At 35.9% G+C, this 23,149-nt stretch overlaps 2 protein-coding genes across 2 annotated transcripts; one reads left to right on the top strand and one right to left on the bottom strand.

Moving 5' to 3' along the window:
• Positions 1–1,026: 1,026 nt before the first annotated feature.
• LOC131024232 (uncharacterized) lies at positions 1,027–7,763 on the top strand. The gene is made up of 13 exons (XM_057953744.1): positions 1,027–1,518; positions 2,090–2,276; positions 2,465–2,537; positions 2,984–3,131; positions 3,433–3,542; positions 3,813–3,953; positions 4,078–4,207; positions 4,293–4,436; positions 5,124–5,272; positions 5,659–5,733; positions 5,840–5,978; positions 6,144–6,413; positions 7,505–7,763. Exons 1-13 carry the CDS (start codon positions 1,234–1,236, stop codon positions 7,658–7,660), a joined length of 2,007 nt encoding a protein of 668 aa, XP_057809727.1. The 5' UTR covers positions 1,027–1,233; the 3' UTR covers positions 7,661–7,763.
• A 3,139-nt stretch (positions 7,764–10,902) lies between these two features.
• LOC131024231 (aldehyde dehydrogenase 22A1-like) lies at positions 10,903–16,412 on the bottom strand. Its single transcript, XM_057953743.1, has 14 exons — positions 16,117–16,412; positions 15,970–16,013; positions 15,289–15,381; positions 14,765–14,892; positions 14,164–14,286; positions 13,679–13,832; positions 13,041–13,144; positions 12,886–12,964; positions 12,648–12,743; positions 12,394–12,531; positions 12,020–12,235; positions 11,740–11,931; positions 11,298–11,441; positions 10,903–11,228 (listed from the first exon to the last, which is right to left on the bottom strand). The coding sequence occupies exons 1-14, from the start codon at positions 16,226–16,228 to the stop codon at positions 11,076–11,078; spliced, it is 1,776 nt and encodes a 591-aa protein (XP_057809726.1). The 5' UTR covers positions 16,229–16,412; the 3' UTR covers positions 10,903–11,075.
• Between the last annotated feature and the right edge of the window lie 6,737 nt (positions 16,413–23,149).

Here is a 23,149-nt window from a genome sequence, read left to right as displayed (position 1 = left end):
TTTAAAATATCATGAATTCGAATTTTGTTTTATATAAAGTTTAAGTCAATCTTTTTCTTTTGATAAATTTACAATATTAAATAAAGAAATTAAAAGGCCGCGTTACAGGGAACTTGAACCCAAGACCTTTGGCCTTAGGCATTAACTTCTTAACGCTTGGCGATCACACGCACAAGTTTAAGAGTGCCTACATTCAAGAACCCAGAAATCCAACTTTCATATGAGTCTTATAAAGGCACATCAACATTTAAATCATCAACTTTTATTCTATTTTTTTTTCCCAATAATAAATCTATAAAATTAATTTTCATATACATCCTATTCTTACACAATTTTCATATGGGTCCAACTCTACAACACACAACCAATCTATATAATATATAAAAGATGAGTTTTTTCCATCTATTTTTTCCCTCTCTTTTTCTCTCTCGTCTTCCACCAATTTTTCAACTATTTTTTTCTTTTTGTTTTTTATATTTTATTTATTTTGTAAACGTTATCAAATTTGATTCATGAAAAAATATTCTTTTATCATTAAAAGTCATTAAAAATGAATTAATTATGAAAATTTTAAAATATTTTACTTTCTCTTTTATCATTAAAAGTTTACAACTTTTTTATTTATATTTGCATATGAAAATATTTATTTATTTAATTATTATGATGCGTAATACTCTATAATAAAAATGTGTAATGCTAATTTTCATTATCATACAATTTTTAAATTTATTTAGTAAAAATAATTATCATTATGCGTTACACAAAATTGAAAATTTATATTTTGATTATGTTTAATATTTATATTTATTTAAATATATCGTTTAATTTTGATGTTTGTCGTGCATCGCACGAATAGACATACTAGTATAGGTCCAAAACAAGAAAAAAAAAAGTTGGCTTTCATTTATGTCCAACTTTCAACTTTCATTTTTTAACATTAATATAAGTGTAAAAGTTGGAACTCCAATTTTTGCACCTGTCATTGTAGGCACCCTAACAGTAGCTGAGTGGCGATTTATGTATGAAATATAAAGACGATGTAGATATATTTTTATTTTTATTTTTATTTTTATTTCAAAGAAGCATGGGGTTTTGTTGTGTTTCAACTTTCAAATGAGGTTGCAATATAAATAAGTGAAGATCTCCCGCGCTAAAAGAGGACCTACAAAATTCAGAAAACCCGCCATTTCAACTAGGGCTCCGAGCTTCTTTCTCTTGCTCTCTTTAGGTCTGATGAAAATGAGCTCTCCGAATGACGAGGTGATGGACCACTTCACGAGGGAGAACGAGCCCACTATGATGGATATCGAGCGATCGGATGCTATCGAAGAAGACGATCCGTTTCTTAAATTCATCGACTACGCTAAATCGATTTTGTACGAGATTGCTGGTCAATCAGAGGAGGAAGACCCCATGCGGTGTCCGAGCTGGAGCTGGATCGCGACTCGGATTCTCAGAACCTGTGTCGCGTATTCGAGCGGCGTGACGCCTGCTATTCTCCTCTCTGAGCTTTCTCTGGTATAAGTGTTTTACCAGTTTTGGTGAAAATTGCTTTGAATTTTGATCACGATTGTTTGATATTTAGAAGTGTTTATTTGATTAGTTTCCCGTATAGGAACGTAGGTTCTAATTGTGAAAAAGTGAAGAGATCGGAATGTATTGTTGTATGGGTAACGAGTTAATTGATGTTTGAATGTTGGAATATCTTTATTACTGATTATGTGAGTTATCGTGGAGCTGTAGACTGGTCTATTGTTTTGATTGTCTGCTGCTCTTATTTCTATGGTGATTGCGCCTATGCTTGTATATATTTTTCACCGGAAATGGTAATGCTGCTATGTTAAATGTAGTCATCTCCTAAATCATGAACTTAATAATGATAATCTTGTATATGTTTTGCTTCTTTGGAGTTTCTGTTCTGACTATTCATTTAAAGGAGTCTTATTAGGTCTAGTAATTATGCTGCAGTGATTCATCTTCTATAAATTCTTGGATTATTGTCATGATTCAGTAAGTTGAATAATGTCTCATGTATACATCAAAATACGTATTCACATAATCTGTCTTGTATTTGGCTGAGTGTGTCCAGGCCTGGAATGAGCAAAACAAAAGTGGAGCTCCGAAAAAACAGTCTGATGTTATTGCCAAGTTGAAGAAGAAGCACAAGAGAGGGAAGCTAGCGAACACTATTACAATTGATTCAATATATGAGAAAAAATTCTTACAGTTGAGCAGTGTGATTGAAGCAATTATAGTTGATGCTTTTGTTCTCCCAGGTATGTTGCATGTCTCATTTTGTTCTATATTAGTATGGGACAAACAACATGTTTGTGCCTATATCCAGTCTGCATTTGTTGTTTGGTTCCCCTGAGAAATACATTGAATCACAAACTTAGTTCAATATACTACACTAGATTGTTGTGTGGAGTTAACTGGTTTGCCATTTCCATGATCAACTTTGCAGGAACAGATATTTGCATGCTGACTTTGGGTGATATCTGGAGCTCCAACACTATAGATCTGTATCTTCATGGGAGGTAAAAAGATAAGAGAGTTAAGCTGATTCTTTTTTTCTTCCAATTATGCTAGCAATTTTAATAGATAATGAACTATTGAACTCAAAATGCAGTTTTCTGTAAATTGCTTTGCTGATATTTGTTACTCTAGTTAATGCACAAGTCCCTTGGCAAGTGATGTATATTATTTAATTTTTACGGTAGGACATATAATTATTGTTTCTTGCAATAATGTATTCTCTTAACTCTTAATGAGTTTGCTTCTTAGGCTTCTTGGTTAGTTGTATTGCTTATCGATTCCCCTTCAGAAGTAATTTATGCCGGCCAAAAATCTTTAGTAGGAAATGAGTAAAAATGAATAAAGTGAAAATATGTGGAAGAATTCACCAGACACTAAGCAAATGCATGTTACTTTTATGCGTTAAATGTTGTCTATGCGAATGATCTCACTTTGTATACAAAGGCAGGTTCTATAATATTGCTGATCCGAGAACTGGTCTTCTGAAGAAAGGCAGGGAAGTTCTCTTGACTGGGTGCTATCTTCGGATTTCCGCAGGGAGTTCAGGATGCCCACGCCTTTTGCCTACTGAATATTTTGTTGTACTGTTGGATGAGGTAGGTTTGGACTCCAGTTTTCCTCTATTATCAAAAATTCAAAATCAATCTTGACTAATCCTACTATGTTTGTTGATATCTTTCAATGCTTCTCTCTGAGATTATGAAAACAAATTTAATTCTTGTTTTGATACTTGAAAAAGTTTATTGGATATAGGAAACAAATAAAAATGCTGGAATATCTATCCATGGCTATGAAGAATCTAAAACTATCCTGTCCGCTACAGTGGTTTAGTCAAAATTTATAGTCTCATGTACTTCTCTACAAGTATTGCCATCAGCACCTAGTTCCTTGATACAGGATGAAGATTATGATGCCATGCTTCTTGGAGCACAATTTTGTGCTGATTCGTTTTCTTCAATTTCTCTTGATGAAGTAAATGAAGGAGCCTCGCTTTCACTGTATGCAAGGTAATATAGTAGTTAGCTAGTACAATTGGGTCTTTGTCTATTCTGAAGATCCTTTGGAACTTCCAAACTAGTTTCTTTGTCTCAAGTTTTTGACTGTGCTATAGTAAAGTATTTGAACATTTATCAGTATAAAAGATGTGGCCAATAATGAACCTGACACTTAATTTGTCACAGTTAATGAGCATTTCTTAGTTTCTAATGAAATTGCAGAGTTTGCAGTATATGTTTATTAATATGATATATAAGCCTCATGTTTTAAATTTTGGACAGAATTGAACATATAGGACCATTGGAAGTCCTGGGTAAATATGGCAGTTTACAGAGGAAACAAATTACTCTTGTTGATAATGATGGTGTGAGATTAAATTTTTCTCTCTGGGGAGAGCAGGTACTCATTGCCAATCTGTTCAGGTATATCATAAATTGATCCCCCTTGCTAGTAGTCACTTCATAATTAGTTCTTCTCTCTCTTTGATATTATTTTACGCTCTTTTGTTCATTTTAACACAAGCTAGTTTCCTCGTACTCCATGCAGCATTGGAAGTATGCTTGCGTTGGATAAGCCATTCATTAATAGTTCCCTTGAAACAAGCAATGAACTTTGCCTGGAATATGGTAGTGCGACTCAGCTATATTTGGTGCCTATTATTTCGCACAAAGAACAAGTACGAAATGAAAAATCCATACATCCCCGTTCTCTTCAAACTGCTTTCTTCGAGCAATAGGTGACTGGTTTTTTGGGTTTATCAGGTCTCCGTAGCACTGACACAGAACCATTTTCAAGGATCAAGACTGCTAAACTCCTCAAATTTGAGCGAGGGACCATTAGTTTCTCAAGTGACGTTACCTTGTGATTCTCACGGTTCCATTGACTTCAACAATTACCCCTTTCGAGTAAGGCTCCTCTCCATCTCATATGAAGACCAGTTGACAATCATAGATCGCTCCGATATTTGAAAAATGCATCATTTATGATCAGGTCTTAGCTTTTGAGTCTCTGATTTTGAACCAATCGCATTTGGATTTTATTTCCATTTCATCAAAAATTTACTATCTCTCCATAAGATAAAAATCATAATTATCTATGAAAAGAATGCTTTTTGAGCTGCCGGATGACTAATTAAATTGGTTAATGCTTATCCCCTCAAAAAAAAAATTGGTTAATGCATAATATTGTTTCAAGTTCAACAAGATCAACTTCATACCTCTTATACTCGAAAGATGCTTTTAAGTCTGCAATCCTTTCATATGTTAGGCGGTTTAGGTGGATAATTTTTCTGCAATAAACAGTACTCCTTCTGTCCCAGCTTTTAGTATCCAACTTTCCTTTTTTGGTTGTCTCTTATTTTGGTATCCATTTCTATTTTTAGTAAAAGTAGGTGAAACCTTTACTCCACTTTAATTATTGTAACACTCACATAAAATGTGGGACCCTTATTCCACTCACAACACACCCAATCACTTTATTAAAACTCGTGCCACTCTCAATTGGATACTAAAAGTTGGGATGGAGGGAGTATGCACTATGCTTTGTTTCTATTCTAATGTTTTGTTAACCTCTCAATTCTTGAAGTTTTGCAGTCATATGTTGTTGATCTACGAGATAAAATGATGGGGATTAGCATATACGGTATTGTTACAGACATAAGAGCATCTAAAGACATTTTCTCTCTGAGGATTGAAGATGCTACTGGAGCAATATGGGCAAAGCTACACTTTGTAAAATCTTGGTAAGCAAAGGTATATAAAGTTATGTCTCAATACTACAAGGATAATGCTGGATTGTTGGGAAATGATCCAATTACATTGACATGAATTTTTAAAATTCAGCGTCGGTTTCAGAAATTTTTGGATCGAAAATATAGTACTTGTTGCGATTGAGCAAAGTCTATTCAAATTTTTTAGGGGAAAGAATTCCGAATATAGGTGAATGACATTGAAAAGATTAAAGTTCATATTCTGATTTGAAAATTGAACTAAAGTTTGTGAATCTCAAGTACTTAACCTATAAGATATAGTGATTAACTGATTATGGATCTTAATTGTTTCAAGTAACTTATATAAATAGCGAATAGGTAGACTTTCTCACCTAATTTATACTTTAATTATCTTTTAGGTCACTTGGGAAACTAGGGAAAGGCCACACAGTCTACATATCTGGTTTAAGCTCTTCACTTACTCCGCGAAAGAGGTGACCATTCACGAACTTTGTTCAAACTTTCTGCTTACCATTTCCCTTTTTCTTTTCAATTTGTTTAAACATTTATTAATCATATCATGATTTATAATCATTGCAGTCTTGAATTATCATGGTATGAGAATAGTGGTGGATCATCATTCTTTAACTTGAGCTGCTTGCTAGCTTTCCTCAACACGCCAACTCTTCACAGATTATTGTCCCTCTCTGATCTATCCATCCATACAAGGGGTGTGCAAGTGCGTTTCCTTTTTCATTTTGCATCTCATCCAATATCTTCCTAGCATTTTTTATTTGTTTTGATTACTACATTTTACTTTTATCTTCTTGGAGCCGCTATTTTAACTTGATTTGTGCATGTTAACAACCCAATAGCATTCGCCTGAATTTGCATAATATTTCAGGTATGTCGAGTGTGGCTAGATCAGATCGAACATTGCCACGTGGATACGAGATTTATGCACACAATTTGTGGTCATCTTGTTGAGAAAGCACCTAATGTAGAGGTTGAATGCAAATTCTGTGGCAGAGGTTGCGACGGCGAAGTGGAATGTACGTTCCGTCTGGAAGTTACTATTGCGGATGAGACGGGAAAGGTCTTCGCTTCGTGTGTAGGCCAAACTGCTGCCGAGCTACTGCAGATTTCACCCGATGAGTTCGCTCAGTTGCCCGAGGTAACAAAATATATACATATACAAGTCTTGAGTAAATTTTCATTTAAGGGCATGTTTTTTTTTTTTATTTGTTGTAAATTTATTATGAAAAAATGAGAGATAATAAAATTTCTCTCTTTAAATTAGTCGATTTTTACTAATTGAAATTTCATCATTTTCCATTATTTTTTTCACTCTAAGGAGTGATAATAATATTATAACACAAAAAATAAAGTGAAAAAGAAGAATGAGTGAATTTTTTTGTAGAAAATGAGGAGAAAAAGAATGAAGTTTAAAAGATTCATTTTATTGTTTATTTTCTCATAATAAATTTATATAAAAAAAGTATACACCCTAATAATTTTTTTAAGGAACTAACTAAATAGTAAGTGTGAGTCCGTGACTCATAAAAATTATGTTTAGGGTGTGCGTGTATTAGTGTAATAGTAGAACGGTTAATACTTAAGGTTAAAGGTCTCGAATTTGAGTGTCTTATGATGTTGTCTTTAAAATTTTTGTTTATCAGATCAAAAGTAAAAATAAATAAAATTAAATAAAAATAAAATAAAAGGAGAGGATGTTATAGGCATATAAAAAAATTGTAAGAATATACACTTTTAAAATGATACTTCCTCGATTTTATTTGACTTGTCTTGTATTTTTTTTAGGTCGATCACATATTGACCTATTTTCTTTTTGAGTATTACTCTTTACACTACCTTAAATATGAGTCTACACACTTTTTCACTGTAATTTTAATATCTTGCTCTCCTAAATAACTATCATAAAAAAAAAAGTCAAATTGGATGGGACCGATGGAATAATAGACTAGGATTGTATTAGACCGGATAATGTAATACTCACTCTCCCAAAATTAAGATCCTCTCTTTTTCATAAGAAATTTAAAAACATGTAATTGTAAAAGTAAAATTGACACTGAATTTTTTGTTGCGCCTTCATTTATTCGCTTGAAATGTCTAATACATTTGACTGAGAAAGTTATTTTATGGGATCAGAAGCTTTTAGAAAGAGTAAATTTAACATCTAAATTCGGAATTATAGTAATATATCTCCATTTCTGATTATGATTCGCCATCGATTCATTTATACAGGAGGAACAAATCATGTATCCGTCGTCACTCGAACAGGAAAAGTTCGTCATAGCAATCGTCAACTGCAGGAGGAAACAACGGTGTGAAGGATTTATGGCGCAAGATCAAAGCACGGCTGATTGGGAAGTTACTCGCGCAATCAAGTGTTGCGAGTAAATCGATCAATGTTTCTCTATATGTATGCAAACGAGTTGGCAACGAACGAAAACTTTTTGATGATATAATAAGGCATAATTAATATTTTTTGCTAAAAATTGAAGTTTTAAAATCACACATTCTGTCTGCCAAAAATGTGCTATGATTTAATGGACATGAATTTTAATAAATTGTACTCCCCCCCCGTCCACAATATATTTGCTACATTTTGGATGATACGAGTTTTAATAAAATATGAGGAAAATTGTTAGTGAAGTGAAGGTCCCACTTTAAATATGAGTGGACATGAGTGGACCTTACTACTCCTTCCGTCCCACTGTAAGTGAGACTTTTTTTTTGGGCACGGGAATTAAGAAAGGTGTATTTTGTGTGTAAGTGAAAAAGTGAAAAGGTGTTTAAAGGGAAAAACTTTTACCTAAAAATGAAAGAGTCTTACTTACAATGAAACGCCCAAAATAAAAAGAGTCAGATACAGTGGGACAGAGGGAGTATTATAAATAGAAGCGGTAAATTTTTTGTGGTCGGACCAAAAAGAAAATTGTAGCAAATTTATTGTGGACAGAGGGAGTATATAAACTAGAAAAGGAGTTCACTAAAATTATTTTATTACATAATTTTTAGAGATTTTTTTCGTAAAACACATGATTTTCAATAAATTTTTATTTTTCTCATGATCTTTTGTTTTTGAAAACAAAATACATCACCTTTTGATTTTTCGAACTTTCCCATGATGACTCTTTCTGATGAAATTAAAGGTGAGATGTAATAATAGTTCCAACATATTGTCACAGTGATCACAAATAAAACGATGTCGTATAGGCTTTAAATGAAATAATTTTGTTTCCTAAGAATTTAAAATCCATCTCTTACTATGAAATAACCTAAGTCAAAATTCCTCTTTTGTGTTTGCAAAATCGTTGCTGAATTTTGGGCGCCATTCGGAAATTTGAGGATGAGTTTGCATTGTTGACTATCTTGATTTAGAGCCCTAAATTGGTGGAAATGACTAATGAATCCTCTAATTTTTTTATTTGAAGATGCTCAAATATAATTTCATCAAAAAACGATGTCGTTTCATAGAATTGAAAACAACATTTTAGTTCGCCGACAATTATGCCACTTTGAAAATTCAAGCGTCCAACTCAGTTTCTATTTGGAGTAAGTATTTGATATTCGTGGGAATTTTTTTTTATTATGTATTTAAAAAAAAAATTAAAGCCATGAAAAAAAATCAGAATATTGAAAATTCATACTCCCTCCTCCACGATATCGTTTCCACTTCCACTTATAATTGTAGGGTACACATAGGGGTGAGCAGAAACCGAACCGAACCATATTGGTGCGGTTCGGTCCCAATTCTATTGGTGGTCGGTTCGGTTCGGTTTTAGAAATTAAAAACCGAAAATTTTCGGTTCGGTGCCGGTTTTGAGTTTTTGGTTCGGTTTTGCACCGAACCGAACCGACAAATAATAATATTTTATTAAATATTTATATTTTATAATATATATTTTATTATCTAAGAAAACCTAAGTGTAATTAAAACACTATCTTCTTCAATTAGCGACTTCTCTCTGTAGCTTCTTTTCAATTTTTGCCTAACCTAGGCGCCGCTCTCTCACTCTCCAATCTCCTTTTCAATTTTTCGCCTCCAGTTCGGCAGTTCCAGACTTCCAGCCTCGGAGTGAGCCCATTCCAGCCTCTCCTTCCAGTCTCCGGCGTCCGCCTGCCGTCCGCCCGTCGTCAGCGTCGCGTCGCCGACTCCAGTTCCAGACTTTCAGCCTCTCACTCCCTTCCATTCCAGCCTCTCTCTCCAGTCTCCGGCGTCCGCCCGCCGTTCGCCCGTCGTCGGCGTCGTGTACTCCAGACGTCCGCGTCGCCTACTCCAGTCGTCCGCGTCGCCGGCTCGCCTGCCAAGACTCGGCTTCCAGTTTCCAGCGGCGCCGGCGTCCCTCTTCCGGCGGCAACCTAGTCGACTTCTCGGCGGCCAGACGCATCCCCCTTCTCGGCGTTCCCTTTCAGTGCGGGGCCAATCGGCCAATTGAAAAAGGTATCGGTTCCGAAAACCGAACCGAAACCGACAATTTTGCCGGTTCGGTTTGACACTTTGTCTTGGTGCGGTTTGGTGCCGTTTTTTAGGATCGGTTCGGTTTTCGGTTTTGGGTTTTTGGTTCGGTTTTGCACCGAACCGAACCGAACCGATGCTCACCCCTAGGTACACATAACACTTTATTCTCTTACCCTTATATTTTCATTAAAAAATACCTTTATTTTGGGACCCAAACTCCACTCACTACAATATCTTCTATTATTTACTTCTATCCACCACTTTTCTTAAAACTCACGCTGTTCACAACGTGGAAACAATATCGCGGACGGAGGGAGTATATTTTACGAGAAATATCCATAATTTTTAAATAGTTTGTTAGATAAATTATTTGGGTAATTTGAATATGAATTAGCTGAAAATATAAGAATATGCTTATAAAATGAAAACACTACATTTGTTGTAAATTGATCAAAATGGTAAAAAAGAAGCTTCACTTTTTGCTGATAGATGAGCATATTACTTCCTCCGTCCCGTGAAACTTGATCACTTTTTTTTAGCACAAATTTTAAGGAGCTAGTATTTAGTGTGTTAAGTGTGATAGGTGAAAAAATGAAAAGATGAATAAAGGAAAAAAAAAATACCATATAAAAAATTTGATCAAGTTACATGAGACAATCAAGCTTTGCGGAACGGAGGGGTATAATTATTATTGTGGAATAAGTAATCCTTATAATTAACTATTAAGGGAGCACTTATTTTTGAAATTAGATAGATAAAAATAATATTTAAATCACTTTGAGATATATGAAAGCCCTTAAATAATTTTTATCATTTAAATTAATTTTGCTTGATTTGTATTTCACTGAATTAAAACTTTGAGATATTTCCAAGCTTTTGACCATTTTTATTATTTGAGTTAATTTTACTTAATTTGTATTCCACTAAAATGTGAGATTAGAGACATCTTAATAATGACGATAAAACTCAACCATAAATTTTATGAATTATGAAAAGTAAACATCTACTACTAAAATTTAAATGCTAACTATTAATTAGATATAATCAATCCTAAATTCCTAATTATAATTATTATCAATCCTAATTAATAATTGTAAAGTTAAATTAAAATACAAGAAATTGAAATTTTAAGAAAGAAAACAAAAAAACTAACAATGAGAGACTGAAAAATAGCAACAGAGGAAAAACGAGATGCATTCTCCTAAAGGAAAGTTATTAGAAGAGGCAAGCATTTTTTATGAGTGCCAGAATATACAGACTAAAAATTAGTCACAAGCAGCAAAACTGAGTCATGTTAAGAAAGAGCAAGTGGTTCACGGCGAAGATTTAAGACAAACCTCTGGAGTGAGTTCAGTCCGTTCTTTTATTGCTCTTGGAAGCGTTGGGTTCAGAAAGGGTTTTCAGCACATCCACCAATGCCCGTAGACGATCCCACACATTCAAACCATACAGTGCTTCCACCAGTGATTCTTGAAACTCAAACCCATTCTCCGAGATGGGGTACTGACAAACAAGTTAAAATAAGACCACCATAATAAATATATCAACTAAAATCTGGTTTTCAATCTTAACCTGAATAGGCTTTGGTATCTTGGTTTTCACAAGCGGCCACCACCTGTCCTCCACTACGGACTTAACAAGACAGCAAGCGCGCAGCCCTTCTATACCAGCGAATCTTCCGAACCCACTGTCTTTTACACCACCAAATGGAAGGGACTGTGGCACACCAAACCACATCAAAAATTGCACTTTGAACCACTGTGGCACGAACTATAAGGGGGTGTGTACTTTGAAGGATAGATTAGATTGACAATACATATGATTGAGTATATATTTGAACGATTACACGATTGAACAAGCTCAAAAGTGTTCAATCCATCTGTGGGTTAGGCTATGTTATAATCTATCTATACTATCATTCAAAAGAAACACCCCAGAATACAAAAATGCAGATGAGGGTTCAGATTAGTATGTCCTTATTTATAATGCAGTCACCTATAGATTATAGTGTTACCTGACACATGTATGATGACGCAAAGTCATTAATCGCTGCAACTCCACAGTGTATTTGAGAAGCTATTGCTTTTGCTCGCCGCTGGCTGCCCGAAAATACAGCACAACCAAGTCCATACTTCGAGTCATTAGCAAGTTTGACTACCTCTTCATCAGTACTGAATTTCATGATTGGCATAATAGGTCCAAAAGCCTGCGTGTGAATTACAATTTTTAAAATACATCAACACACCTTTTAATTCAGAAAAGTCCAATGATTAACTATTATGAAATTATAGTACCTCTTCTTGCATCAGTTTCATTGTGTGGTTGACATTTACAATCACAGTAGGAGGGAAGTATTGATCAACAGCCCCTTCACCGATATTCCCAACACTTCCTCGACCAACAATCTCAGCTCCTTTCTCGAGGGCATCGTTCACCAGAATCTGAAGCTTTTCAGAATGCTCTTGCATGCATATGGCTCCCATGTCATATTTTCCAACAAGTGGAGGGCCCTGCAAAGAAGATTCTCCATCAGACATACAAGTCGAACTAATAAACAATCAATGGAGAAGTACTTCTCCTTGATGGTAATCACACTTATGTTTGTGGTGAAGTGGTAATTGATTTTGATATCACAGACAATCATGACTGAAGGGAATGTAGGACTTACAGCAGTAATAGATTTTACAATTTTGACAACTTCAGCAACAAATGATGCATAAATGTCTTTGTGAACATAAAACCTCTCAGCCCCAGCACAGTTCTGGCCGCTTGATTGTAGAGCGCCCCTTACGGCAATTTGAACAACCTAAAAAAGTTATAGCTCATTAAATTCTTGCATACTGCAGGTTCAGGTGCAAGATGTTTAATTTATTGTGAATGCTAAATGCTTAAATCTAGAGCAAAATAATTGCTTGTTCATACATGTGGCACGTCAACATCCTCGCAAACAATAAATGCATCTTTTCCGCCAAGCTCAAGGGTAACTGGTATCAGTGTGTCTGCAGCATTTCTCATTATCTGCAGTATCAACAAAGATGATGATGATGATGATGGTGATAGAGAAATTTTTAAGTTATTGTAAATAACTTTATACATATCTGGCTAAGAGAATAGATGTAGTTTTGTTACATATTAAGGATTTTTCTCACGAGATACCAACCATTTTACCAACACCTGGTGATCCAACAAATATCATTTTGTCAACTGAAGAAACTAAAGCTTCGCCTGTCTCTGCAAACCTGGCAGGAAATTGGAATCCACATTAAATTAACCAAGAACAAGCTTGTTCTAGGATACTAAGTTACAGAAGCATACCCTGTAATAACTTCAACCAAATTTTCTGGAGCTCCAACAGCAGCGAGGGCAGCTTGGATTATACGCAAATAAAAACATCCTGACCAGCTTGCATGTTCTGAAACCTACAGCATAAAACCCTCATCCTCAAGAGAAAGTCTTTGATAAGGAGGTTTTGTAGCGTTGATATTGTAATCAGCTGTGTCCCCTTATAGGAGGAAGTAAATTTTTGTGCAGGCAAGTAATAAAGCACTAGATCGAAGTTTTGACATCAGTCCTTCGGGTCCTAGGTGGACTCACTCTGATAATATTAAACCTTCCATTTAATTATACAGACAAACTATGAAGAAACCCATGAAGCAGAGGAATGATAACTAAAATCTACAATTACAGGCGAAAGTCTTTAATTATAATTAAAGTTTCTGTACATCTGGGGAGTTGGAGCCTACTCTGATTATGTGAAAAAAATATTCTACAAGTAATGGAAGAACTTGAGACTAGCAAACAAAAGTAGCAGAATCTAGATAAAATCAGTTAGTGCTTTCAAAGGAAGTTTCTAAACCATGAACGAGGAAGTAATAGATGCACAAGCACTTCAGAAGCTTGGAATATGTGACAGAAATACACATACTCGAAAATCAAACGAAAAGAGAAAATACCTTAATCACAATGCTGTTTCCTGAGAATACCGCTGCAAGCATTGGATTAAATATGTTGTGAAATGGATAGTTCCATGAAACAATGGCCCCAATAACACCAAGGGGATGAAATTCCACCTTGGCTGTCTTGTGAAGCATTGATCTTCCACATGACCTGCATTTATTATTTAAAAATGGAATATAAATGGATGATCTTAAGCTCCTGAATACCAGTAAGATAATGAAAACTCTAAGAGCCTTAGAGCCATAGGACCTTAGTTTTAAACTAACATTAGATCTGAATTGGATGGTCAGAACATATGAATATAGTTGAACAATCATGCAACCATAAAAAGATTGTAGAAGTAACAGTGTCAAGCAAGATCAAGTGATCACCATCAAGCCCTAATATGAGACAATTCAAGTTTAATACTTCGCCAGAGAAGCAAGAGTTTGATACATTAATTATTACCCAGAAAAGCAAGAAAAACAGGAAAGTAATGTACCTATATTCAGGTTTTAGCCATTTTTCACCCTCTGCTAGAAGCCAAGTGATTTTCTCACAGGTAGTCATAATTTCTCCTAGAGAAGCATCGATCATGGTCTTTCCAGTATCGCGTGAAGAAACTCTATTTGAAGTGTCGCACAAGTAAGTAATAAAGTTCATAGAATAGAGAAACAGGAAACAATGAAAAAGAGTAAAGATAAAAGCAGAACTGTGGTTCCCCTGAGATAATGCTGAAATTAGAAAGAGCAAATAGATTCCAAGCAGTCAGAGCTATTCAATTTTCTTAGTGAAGTTCACAGAATAGACTTCACCAACAAATTCACAGCCCACATCATATCCTCGATGAAACAAGTTTATAATGTACAACTTCTTTAAAATAGAAACAATTTTCCTTATATTCTCACTTATGCACTGATGAATTTGTTTTGAAAAGGATATTTCTCACTTCAAGCCTAACTGACTTCTCACATTAGAACCTTACAATTCGAATTATCCAATCAACATTTTAGATGCAGTCATCCTAACAAATTCCTATTAACATTGCAAAGCTCTAACTTCCATCAGTATCAGTTTAAAAAAGGCTGGAAAAGAGCCCTTACTCGCATATAAGTGCCTGGTGATCAATAATATACTTCAGAAGTATCCTCAGAAACTGGCGCCTTTTCTTGAAGCTACTTTTCGCCCATGCCTTTTGAGCCTTCCTAGCCTGTGCTACACGCTCCTTCACCTAAGCACATTTCTTCACTAGGTCAATTTGAGCGAAACATTTATTATGCTGCAATGTGCTCGCAAGTTTTTATACATCTAACGAAGAATACAAACAAGATAATCCAGCAAAGGCAACAATTTCACAATACAAAAGCTCAAAGTTTTCCAGTAAATATCACTAGGTTGGAACTTGGAAGGCTAATCTCAATTAAAAAAAATTGTCTGTGTATGTATGAGCCTGTTAATGACTCAAGTCAAAGTCGATCAGTAAAATCCACACATTCTTTTAGCAATTAGCAGTTTATATTCTAGTAGAAGGGCCAAAAACTCAACAGTTCACATTTTTCAATATGAATTGAAGTGTCTAAATTAAACATTGAAGTCAATGGAGTCAACACTATCCAGACAAAACAACCTCATCAGTCTTCAATGCAGGATAATAGCCAAGATATTTCATTGTTGCAGGCTCATAGCATTGGACTTTATCTGTCTGTCTTCTTGAGGGAATCTGCAATAGGTTGACAGCTTACATGAGAATTGATGTTTGAGTGTATAGCATGGCAGCAGTCAGAATCACTCAAATTCAACAACACACAATAAATATTTCGAACATTATGAAGGCCCAGTGGCACAACCTAATGTAGTGTAGAACCAAAACACAAGTGTGCGTAGTAGAAATTCAGTAAATACAGTTCCTCTGTTGTTCATTCGTAATTCAGAAGAAATTTTGAGAAATGATAAACAATTGTCTAGCTGGAATATTTGCTTATAAATAATTCTGAGGCTTCAATACATGAAGTCTGTCTGGTACTGCCTCAAATGATATTTACATGATATTAATTCGATTTTTCTGAACCGCCAGAATATTCTCTGATCATAAAGATCAGTAAATACAATTTTCTGGTTTCAAATTCAGAAACTAATCTGATTTTCTTTTCCACAAAAAACCTTAGAAAATATCGAATCTCTTGACAGTAAAATCAATCACTAAAAGAAGTGGACAGCAACATATTAATGGAAAATACAAATAACTAATAAACTATTGTGGTGCGGACCGGGGGGGGGGGGGGGTGGCGACGTCATATGTAAAACTTACATAGATGAAGCTGTTTTCCTTGGTCTGACTCCCATCGTCCAGCACTGCCACCACAAAACCGTGCATAAGGGATTAGCTCCGCGCACAACACAGCACTACGAGTAAAAAACACCAAAATCAAAGATAAAATCAAGCATGAACACTCACCATCGGAGGCGTCGACGTCGATCGAAGGCACATTTGGCGGAATGAGCATGAGCAGGAACTTGCAGATCGCGAAGGCAAAGGCGATAACCACCAGCGGCCACCAAAACGCCATCGTTTCAGCTCGCCGATCGATTCGGATTCAAAGAAAGCGTCGGATTAAACCTAGATAAAAAGGCGATATGCGAATTCCACGATGCAACTGGAATCCGATTCAAATGGAGCGCATTTATCGAACAGAAGCTAAGAAAGGGAAACAATTGCTTGAGCTCAGTGTGTTTAGTGCTCACTCTTCAGGTTGCACAGTAATCATATTTATAGTAAGCGTAGACTTCTGTCCATTTCAGTTTGCCATCCACAGTAACCGTGCATCATGTAATATTTTTCCACCTAATTTTGAGGAAATAAATATATTAAATAAGATAAATAATCTGTTAATAAGAAAGAAAAAGAGTTTTTTTTTTTATCGAAAGAGGTTTTTAATATATAATGCCCCAATTTTACCACTTGAACTATGTCTTGAACAAAAAAAAAGAACTTTTTAAATTACCCATTTTTGTGAATGTAACCAGACTTTTGATTTGACTTTCGATTTAGGGGGATTACAAAAAAATTTGAATTAAATTATTAAAAAAAGAAAAAATAAAAAAATAAAATGAATTAAATTAAAAATAAATAATAATCATTAACGTAATTATAATATCATTTAAATTACAAAAAATATATTTCAAACATATTTTCAAGTTCATATAAAACAACTTCAAAAAATCAATAAGGATAAAACTTGGGGTTTTGGCAAATAAAATAATGAACTATTTCGAATTACGTGACTTTTGAAATGTGACGAATTAAATCACCATCTTTTCAATTTTTCGCAATTTCGTCCCCCCATTTTTTTCGGTCATCGAATTGTTGACTTGAAGTTTATGTGAATTAGTTATCCACGTAATATTCATATTACGACGTAGTTTGCAATAAAATTACTAAATATTGAAAATTATAGTGCAAATACAGAATATAATATAAAATAGCTCAACACGATAATGATGAAGATAACATCATACTCCTATTTCTTTTATTTTTAATATAAAATTGCGAAAATACCCTTACTATTTTTTAAAATCTCAAGGGCCCAGTGACCCCCCTATCCCACCCCTAGCTCCGCCCTTGGTGCCAAATATTCCCATTTTCTAAATTTGTTACATTTCATACATTTTTATCTTTTTTACTTCCTCTGTTGTCATAAAATGTATTCAGTTTATTTTTCACTTACAATAAAGTGATACATTTACTCCACTTACAACATATTCAATTACTTTATTAAAATTCGTACCATTTATAAATAAATACTTTTTTTATAAGGACGGAGGGAGTATTATTTATCTGGAATGTAAAATTTGTGATTGTGTCATAGAAGTACAAGTCATTGAGAGTTTGATTATTAAATTTGAAAACTTCATTGTACAGAGATGCTTGTCATTTGTTTTATTTGACAAAAACCTTATTTTATGCGGGAAGTAATATGCCCATAATACTATTATGTGTATAATACGATTTATGCGCATCGTTTTGTAAATATTTAGCTCACGTTTGATTGGATGTTTTTAAAGATTGGAAAAGAAATCAAGTAATTGAATTCATTACTTGTTGTTTGGTTTGGATAATGAGATAATCATTACCCTTACTTGAGGGTAATCATATCACCCAATTTGTAACCCCTCAAAATAGAGGGGAAACAAAAGAAAAGGAATCCCTCACTAATGTTTCATTTCCATTGTTAAACCAAACACTTAATAAAAATAATGGTTATTGTTACCATTCTACTCCTTTATTTGATTCCATTCCCTTTCCATTCCTCTACTTGAACCAAACGAGCACTTAATGTGCATACTATTTATGCACATAATACTATTTGATGTATAATAGTATATTATACAATTATGCTTTATGCAATTTATGATATTATTTTATAAATAACACTTAAAACTAATATCAATATTAATAGGTAACTAGCTTGTATTGTACTGGTAACTTTTAATATTATAAAAGGAAAATGTTCATAATACGATTTATACGCATAATGGTATGTTTATAATTATAATACGATTTATGCGCATAATATAATTTATACGCATCGTAATATTTAATGTGCATACTATTTGTTAAAAGTAAAAAATGATCCATTGACACTATGATTGTTTATTTTTTAATTAAATCAAACCTTTGTAGATGAACTAATAAAACACCCTAATCAATCAAATATAAATATTAAAAATTAATATTTTCTTATTGGCACTAGAAACAAACTTTTGAAGAAAAAAAACGTGGTCAGCCGTGAAAAACATCTGGCCGGCCGGTCGATTGGCCATATTTAAAAAAAAAAAATCATTGATTATAAATGAAAAATATGATGTGAAATATCAATATGTATATTCACATAAAATGCAATTAATTTCCTTGAAATTGATCTTAAATGAAGAATTTAAAATAGTGATTCTATATATATATATATATATGAGGACCGACCACCACTCACCATCACAAATTCAAAATACTCAAACACTTAAACACAAACACAAGTAATAATTTTTTTCAAGTGGTGTAGCTATTTCATGTGAATTCTCACCTCCAATATAAAAAACTAATGTCATTTTTATTTAAAATGTAATGAAATGATATTTAATAGACAATTTACTGAAGTTCCAAGATGTTTATTGTTTATTTAAATTCTCTTACATTCTTAGGCAATTTCATTATAAACCTTTAGCCTAAGTTTCGATTACTGAGAGTCTGTTCTCAGTAATCTAGTTGTTATTCGAACCCTTTTTAAAAGAGCGAAAAGAGAGTTTGAGAGAGAGAGAGAGTTCTAGACTATTGTCCGAACTTAAGAATTTTTAGCCCCCGCAAGCAAGACGTCTGTTGTCTTTGCAACTGCGAGTTGAGAAGGAGACGAGAAGTTCAATCCAGTGTATTGACACTGAAACCCTGCTGTTTCAGTTTAAGGTTTGCTGTGCACCCGTAAGCACAAGCCCAGAGTGATTGTCAGTTTGATCAGCTGGCCGTGGACGTAGGAACTTGTTTTCCAAACCACGTAAAAATTGATGTGTTGTTTGTCACTTTTAGTTAATTCTTTTCTTCTGATGTGTTCAAACTCCTTATCTAACTGAAACTAGTTAACTGAAAAGTGAAACTTAAAAGCTGACAAAATGTTAATCACAAAGGCTATTTCTAAAGTTTATTTCCGCTGTTGGTATTATCAGTCTAACTAACAAATCCTTGGATAGTCAGTAAGATTTATAACACTCATCTGATTTCAAATTCTAGACTGAAACCTTACGTGGATTATCAATTTATGCTCTGTGCCTGAATTGAAATCAAATTTCAGTATCAGTCTAAACCTCTTTCTAAACTAAAATATCTTTGACTGTTGACTTCAGTCTATACTCTTTCAGTATTAGTTGATACTCACTTCAGTTTTGCAAAAGATTTTTAAAAATAGTTCACTGGTGTATCCCCCTCCCCCGCATACACCAGTTCAGTGACCTTCCGGGACCCAACATATAATTTTTACTATTTTTTTTTACTTTAATTATTGTTTATTGTAATTTCTATTTTTTTTTATTTAATTACTATGATTTTTGAATTTAAATTTAATAAAAAGTAATTTAAAATTTAATAGTATTTATCTAAAATTCAATTTTTACAAAATAATATTAACATTTATACACCCCTCTATAAAGTCTCCATTGTAGAGAGGGTGGTTCTAACGAAAGGCTCATCTCTGTAGAAGTCTCAAGAAGGCTCTCTGCATTGTACATAGGGATGAGCAACATAACCGAAATCGAATAACTGAACTGATTCAAACTAAAATTTTGAAATGTGGTTCGATTTTTTCGATTTGATTCAGTTTGATTTTTCAAAAGAATTCAATTTTTCAGTTCAATTCGGTTCGGTTGAGTTTTGTAAAAATCGAATAAAATCAAAAGGTGAATCATATTTAATTATATATATATATATATATATAAATATATATAGGATTGCGCTAAAATAAAACCAAAGCTTAACCTATAAAATATAGTGGGCAAAATTCGTCAACTTGACTCAAGCCCAATTAACATTCCAGGCTGGAACAAAAAGCTAAACAGCCCGGTCAATCCAGCCCGACAAACTTCGAACCAACTTGGATCAGTAACGGGGCTGACCCAATTACTTAAGAAAACTTGTTTGCCCAGCCTGATAAGTCAAGTTATACTTATCTCAAGATCAATCTAGACCGACCCAGGACGACTACCCCACTTCAAGTCCAACTTGCCTCAACAGCTCGGTTGAATAATTCTCACTTGGCCCAAACCCATCAAATTAGTTCGCCAACCTGGCATGATCCTAAAAAGTCCAATTGGTCCAACAGATTGGTCCATCTTGCATGGAAAGCTATAGACCGACTTGAGTCCACAACCAAGCTGGATATATCGCATACGGCCCAATGGTTATTGTCAGCCTAGAATGACAAAGTTACAAGGCCCAGCCGTCAAACCCTAAAACACGTCTCCCACCAAGCTCATGCGGTCAGACGGGTAAATCTTTGTGATCCCGTCCAAATCGCAACGACCTGGGAGATAAGGGCCTTGACGAGGCCAGACTGTAGAAACCCTAGCGGCCGGATGTCCACTATATAAACAGCCTGACTAGGTCATAGTAAGGAGAAGAAAAAATCTTACTTGCTCTCGACTCCTTGAATTCTCTCTACTCCGCCGCCTAGCCAACTTGGCCTATCTCCGCCTCCTATATTCCATTATCACAACACATTGTCACCGTTTCCACCCTCCGACGCCGCTTACAGCCTGGAATAACCATGCGTTTCAACCTGTCTTCCTCTCTTATTTCAGTTTGCTTATCATTCTATTTCGCTATTCCGTTACTGACTTGAGCGTCGGAGGCTCTACGGTCGACACCCCCTCCTGGTGCTCAACCTAGGGCTCTTACGTGTTCTTGTGTTGACAGGTTACTAGTTCCCGATCTATCCGAATGTGCAGACGTCATCCTCAATTGTAGATTTTTGCCTCTACAATTTGGCGTCCACCGTGGGGCCCTAGCAATCAAGCGAATCAACGCACTTTCCGTAGATCTCTACAAGCATCAATCATGTCTGACGGTCGCGACGGATCTGAAACTCCTGACGCACCCTACGTGGTTGCTCAAACTACTCAGGCTGACCTAGCCGCCCAGATCGCCGCACTAACTGAACAGATGAATCAGGAACGAGAGAGGTGCAAGAAGTTAGAAAAGGATAACGCCAACTTGTATGACCGTCTCGAAGCCATGGAGCCTATCGAGATCATCGAACCTCCCGGCTTCCGAGCCCAAGTGTCTTCCATGCAACCCCTGGGAGATACACCGATCACTCGCAAGGACGGATCCAACCATCTCATGATGGATCCGTCATCTTCGGTAAGAAATCGCAATGTCGTTAGTAACCTGACTGATCCAGGCCGTGCTACTTTGAATGCAGGAACACTCCGACAGGATGGAACAACCACCATCGGAGGACAACTCGCCCGAACCAACTTCACCACCCCGGGCATAGCAATGAGCAATGCCGTCATAGGAGGCACACACCCTACTATACTGGGGCCCAACCTGGCGGTCGTGCCAAGCCAAGCCAACCAACAGGTGGACGGACCCAGTCAGAGGGAGATCACCCAAGAACAGCTGTTTGGAAATGAATTCGCCCAACCAACCGCGATCGGCCCGTATGCAATCAGAGATAAGGACCTGGCAAGAAAGTTGGCCGAAATGGAGGCCTTGATCCAACGAATTCCTGGTGTCCTGGCACCCATCCACAAAAGCTCAGAGAATTGCTACGCCGACTCGCCATTTGTGGATGAAATTGCTCTAGTTGAAATGCCCGTCAAGTTCAACTTTCCAAGCATGCAAATGTTTGATGGAACAACGGATCCGACCGACCACATAGCTCAATACAAGCAACAGATGTTCACTGCCGCAATTCCTCGTGAATTGAGGCAGGCCTGCATGTGTAAGGGGTTCGGTTCTAGTTTGACAGGACCGACCCTCTAGTGGTACACTAACCTTCCCAATTATTCTATTTCAAGTTTTGCTCAACTAACCGATATATTTGTGCAGCAATATGCTAGTAGCAAGAAACTTGAAAAGATATCAGAGGATCTTTACGCCGTGATCCAACGACGTGATGTGTCCCTTCGAGACTACATAGGTCGATTCAACAAGGAGAAGGTGTCCATCACAAATTGCAGCACCCAGACAGCGATCACCGTCTTTCAAAAGGGTCTCCTGCCCGACTCGGACCTCTACAAAGACCTCACCAAATATCCTTATAGAACAATGGAAGACGTCCTCGCCAAGGCATGGGCACAAATCAAGTGGGAGGAAGATCAATACAGCCATCATCGATCTTCACCAAGCAGACATACTAGAAGAGATTCCAGGGTAGATAGACGGACGAGTGACAGGCGGTCTGAGCCTTACCCACGCCCACGACAAGAATATAGAAGTAGACAGTATGACCACTCTTATGAGTCACGACCACATGAGAGGGCAAATATACCAGAATACAACTTGTCTATCTCACCAGCCGAGGCGGTCGAAGCTCTTAAGGGTCTCGGAGACAAGGTCAAATGGCCAGAAAAGATGAGGACACCAGCTGATCAGAGGGACAAGTTAAAGTGGTACGATTTCCACGCTGATCACGGACACCGAACAGAAGATTGCAACGCATTGAAGTTAGAAGTGTCGCACTTACTAAAGCAAGGTCACCTGACTGACCTCCTTACCGACAAGGGATGTCGAACCTTGCAACAAGGCCAAGATCGTCAGCAAAGTAACACAGATGTCACCCCACCTAGACCACCGCAACCTGATCGAACGGTGAACGTGATAACTGGCGGATCAGAAGTTAGTGGAATCACTTACTCGGCAGCTAGGAGACACACCAGGCAGGCTGGACATTTACAAGCTGAACATGGCAAAGCCGAAAGAAACGCAACCATCCAGCCGGCAC

This window comes from Salvia miltiorrhiza, chromosome 5, assembly GCF_028751815.1.
Source record: "Salvia miltiorrhiza cultivar Shanhuang (shh) chromosome 5, IMPLAD_Smil_shh, whole genome shotgun sequence".
NCBI classification, from domain to species: Eukaryota; Viridiplantae; Streptophyta; class Magnoliopsida; order Lamiales; family Lamiaceae; genus Salvia; species Salvia miltiorrhiza.
Note: the sequence above shows the minus strand (reverse complement) of the source record. Positions and strands in the feature narration are given on the sequence as shown.

Bases quoted from the DNA above. Each gene is read 5' to 3' on its own strand.
- LOC131024232 (XM_057953744.1), top strand. From the start codon at position 1,234: ATGAAAATGAGCTCTCCGAATGACGAGGTGATGGACCACTTCACGAGG. The intron at 3,954-4,077 runs GTATATCATAAA...TACTCCATGCAG, and splicing joins CTCATTGCCAATCTGTTCAG to CATTGGAAGTATGCTTGCGT. The intron at 5,273-5,658 runs GTAAGCAAAGGT...ATTATCTTTTAG, and splicing joins CTACACTTTGTAAAATCTTG to GTCACTTGGGAAACTAGGGA.
- LOC131024231 (XM_057953743.1), bottom strand. From the start codon at position 16,228: ATGGCGTTTTGGTGGCCGCTGGTGGTTATCGCCTTTGCCTTCGCGATC. The intron at 12,744-12,885 runs GTTGGTATCTCG...TTGATACTGCAG, and splicing joins CACCAGGTGTTGGTAAAATG to ATAATGAGAAATGCTGCAGA. The intron at 11,442-11,739 runs GTAACACTATAA...GGTGTGCCACAG, and splicing joins CGTCATCATACATGTGTCAG to TCCCTTCCATTTGGTGGTGT.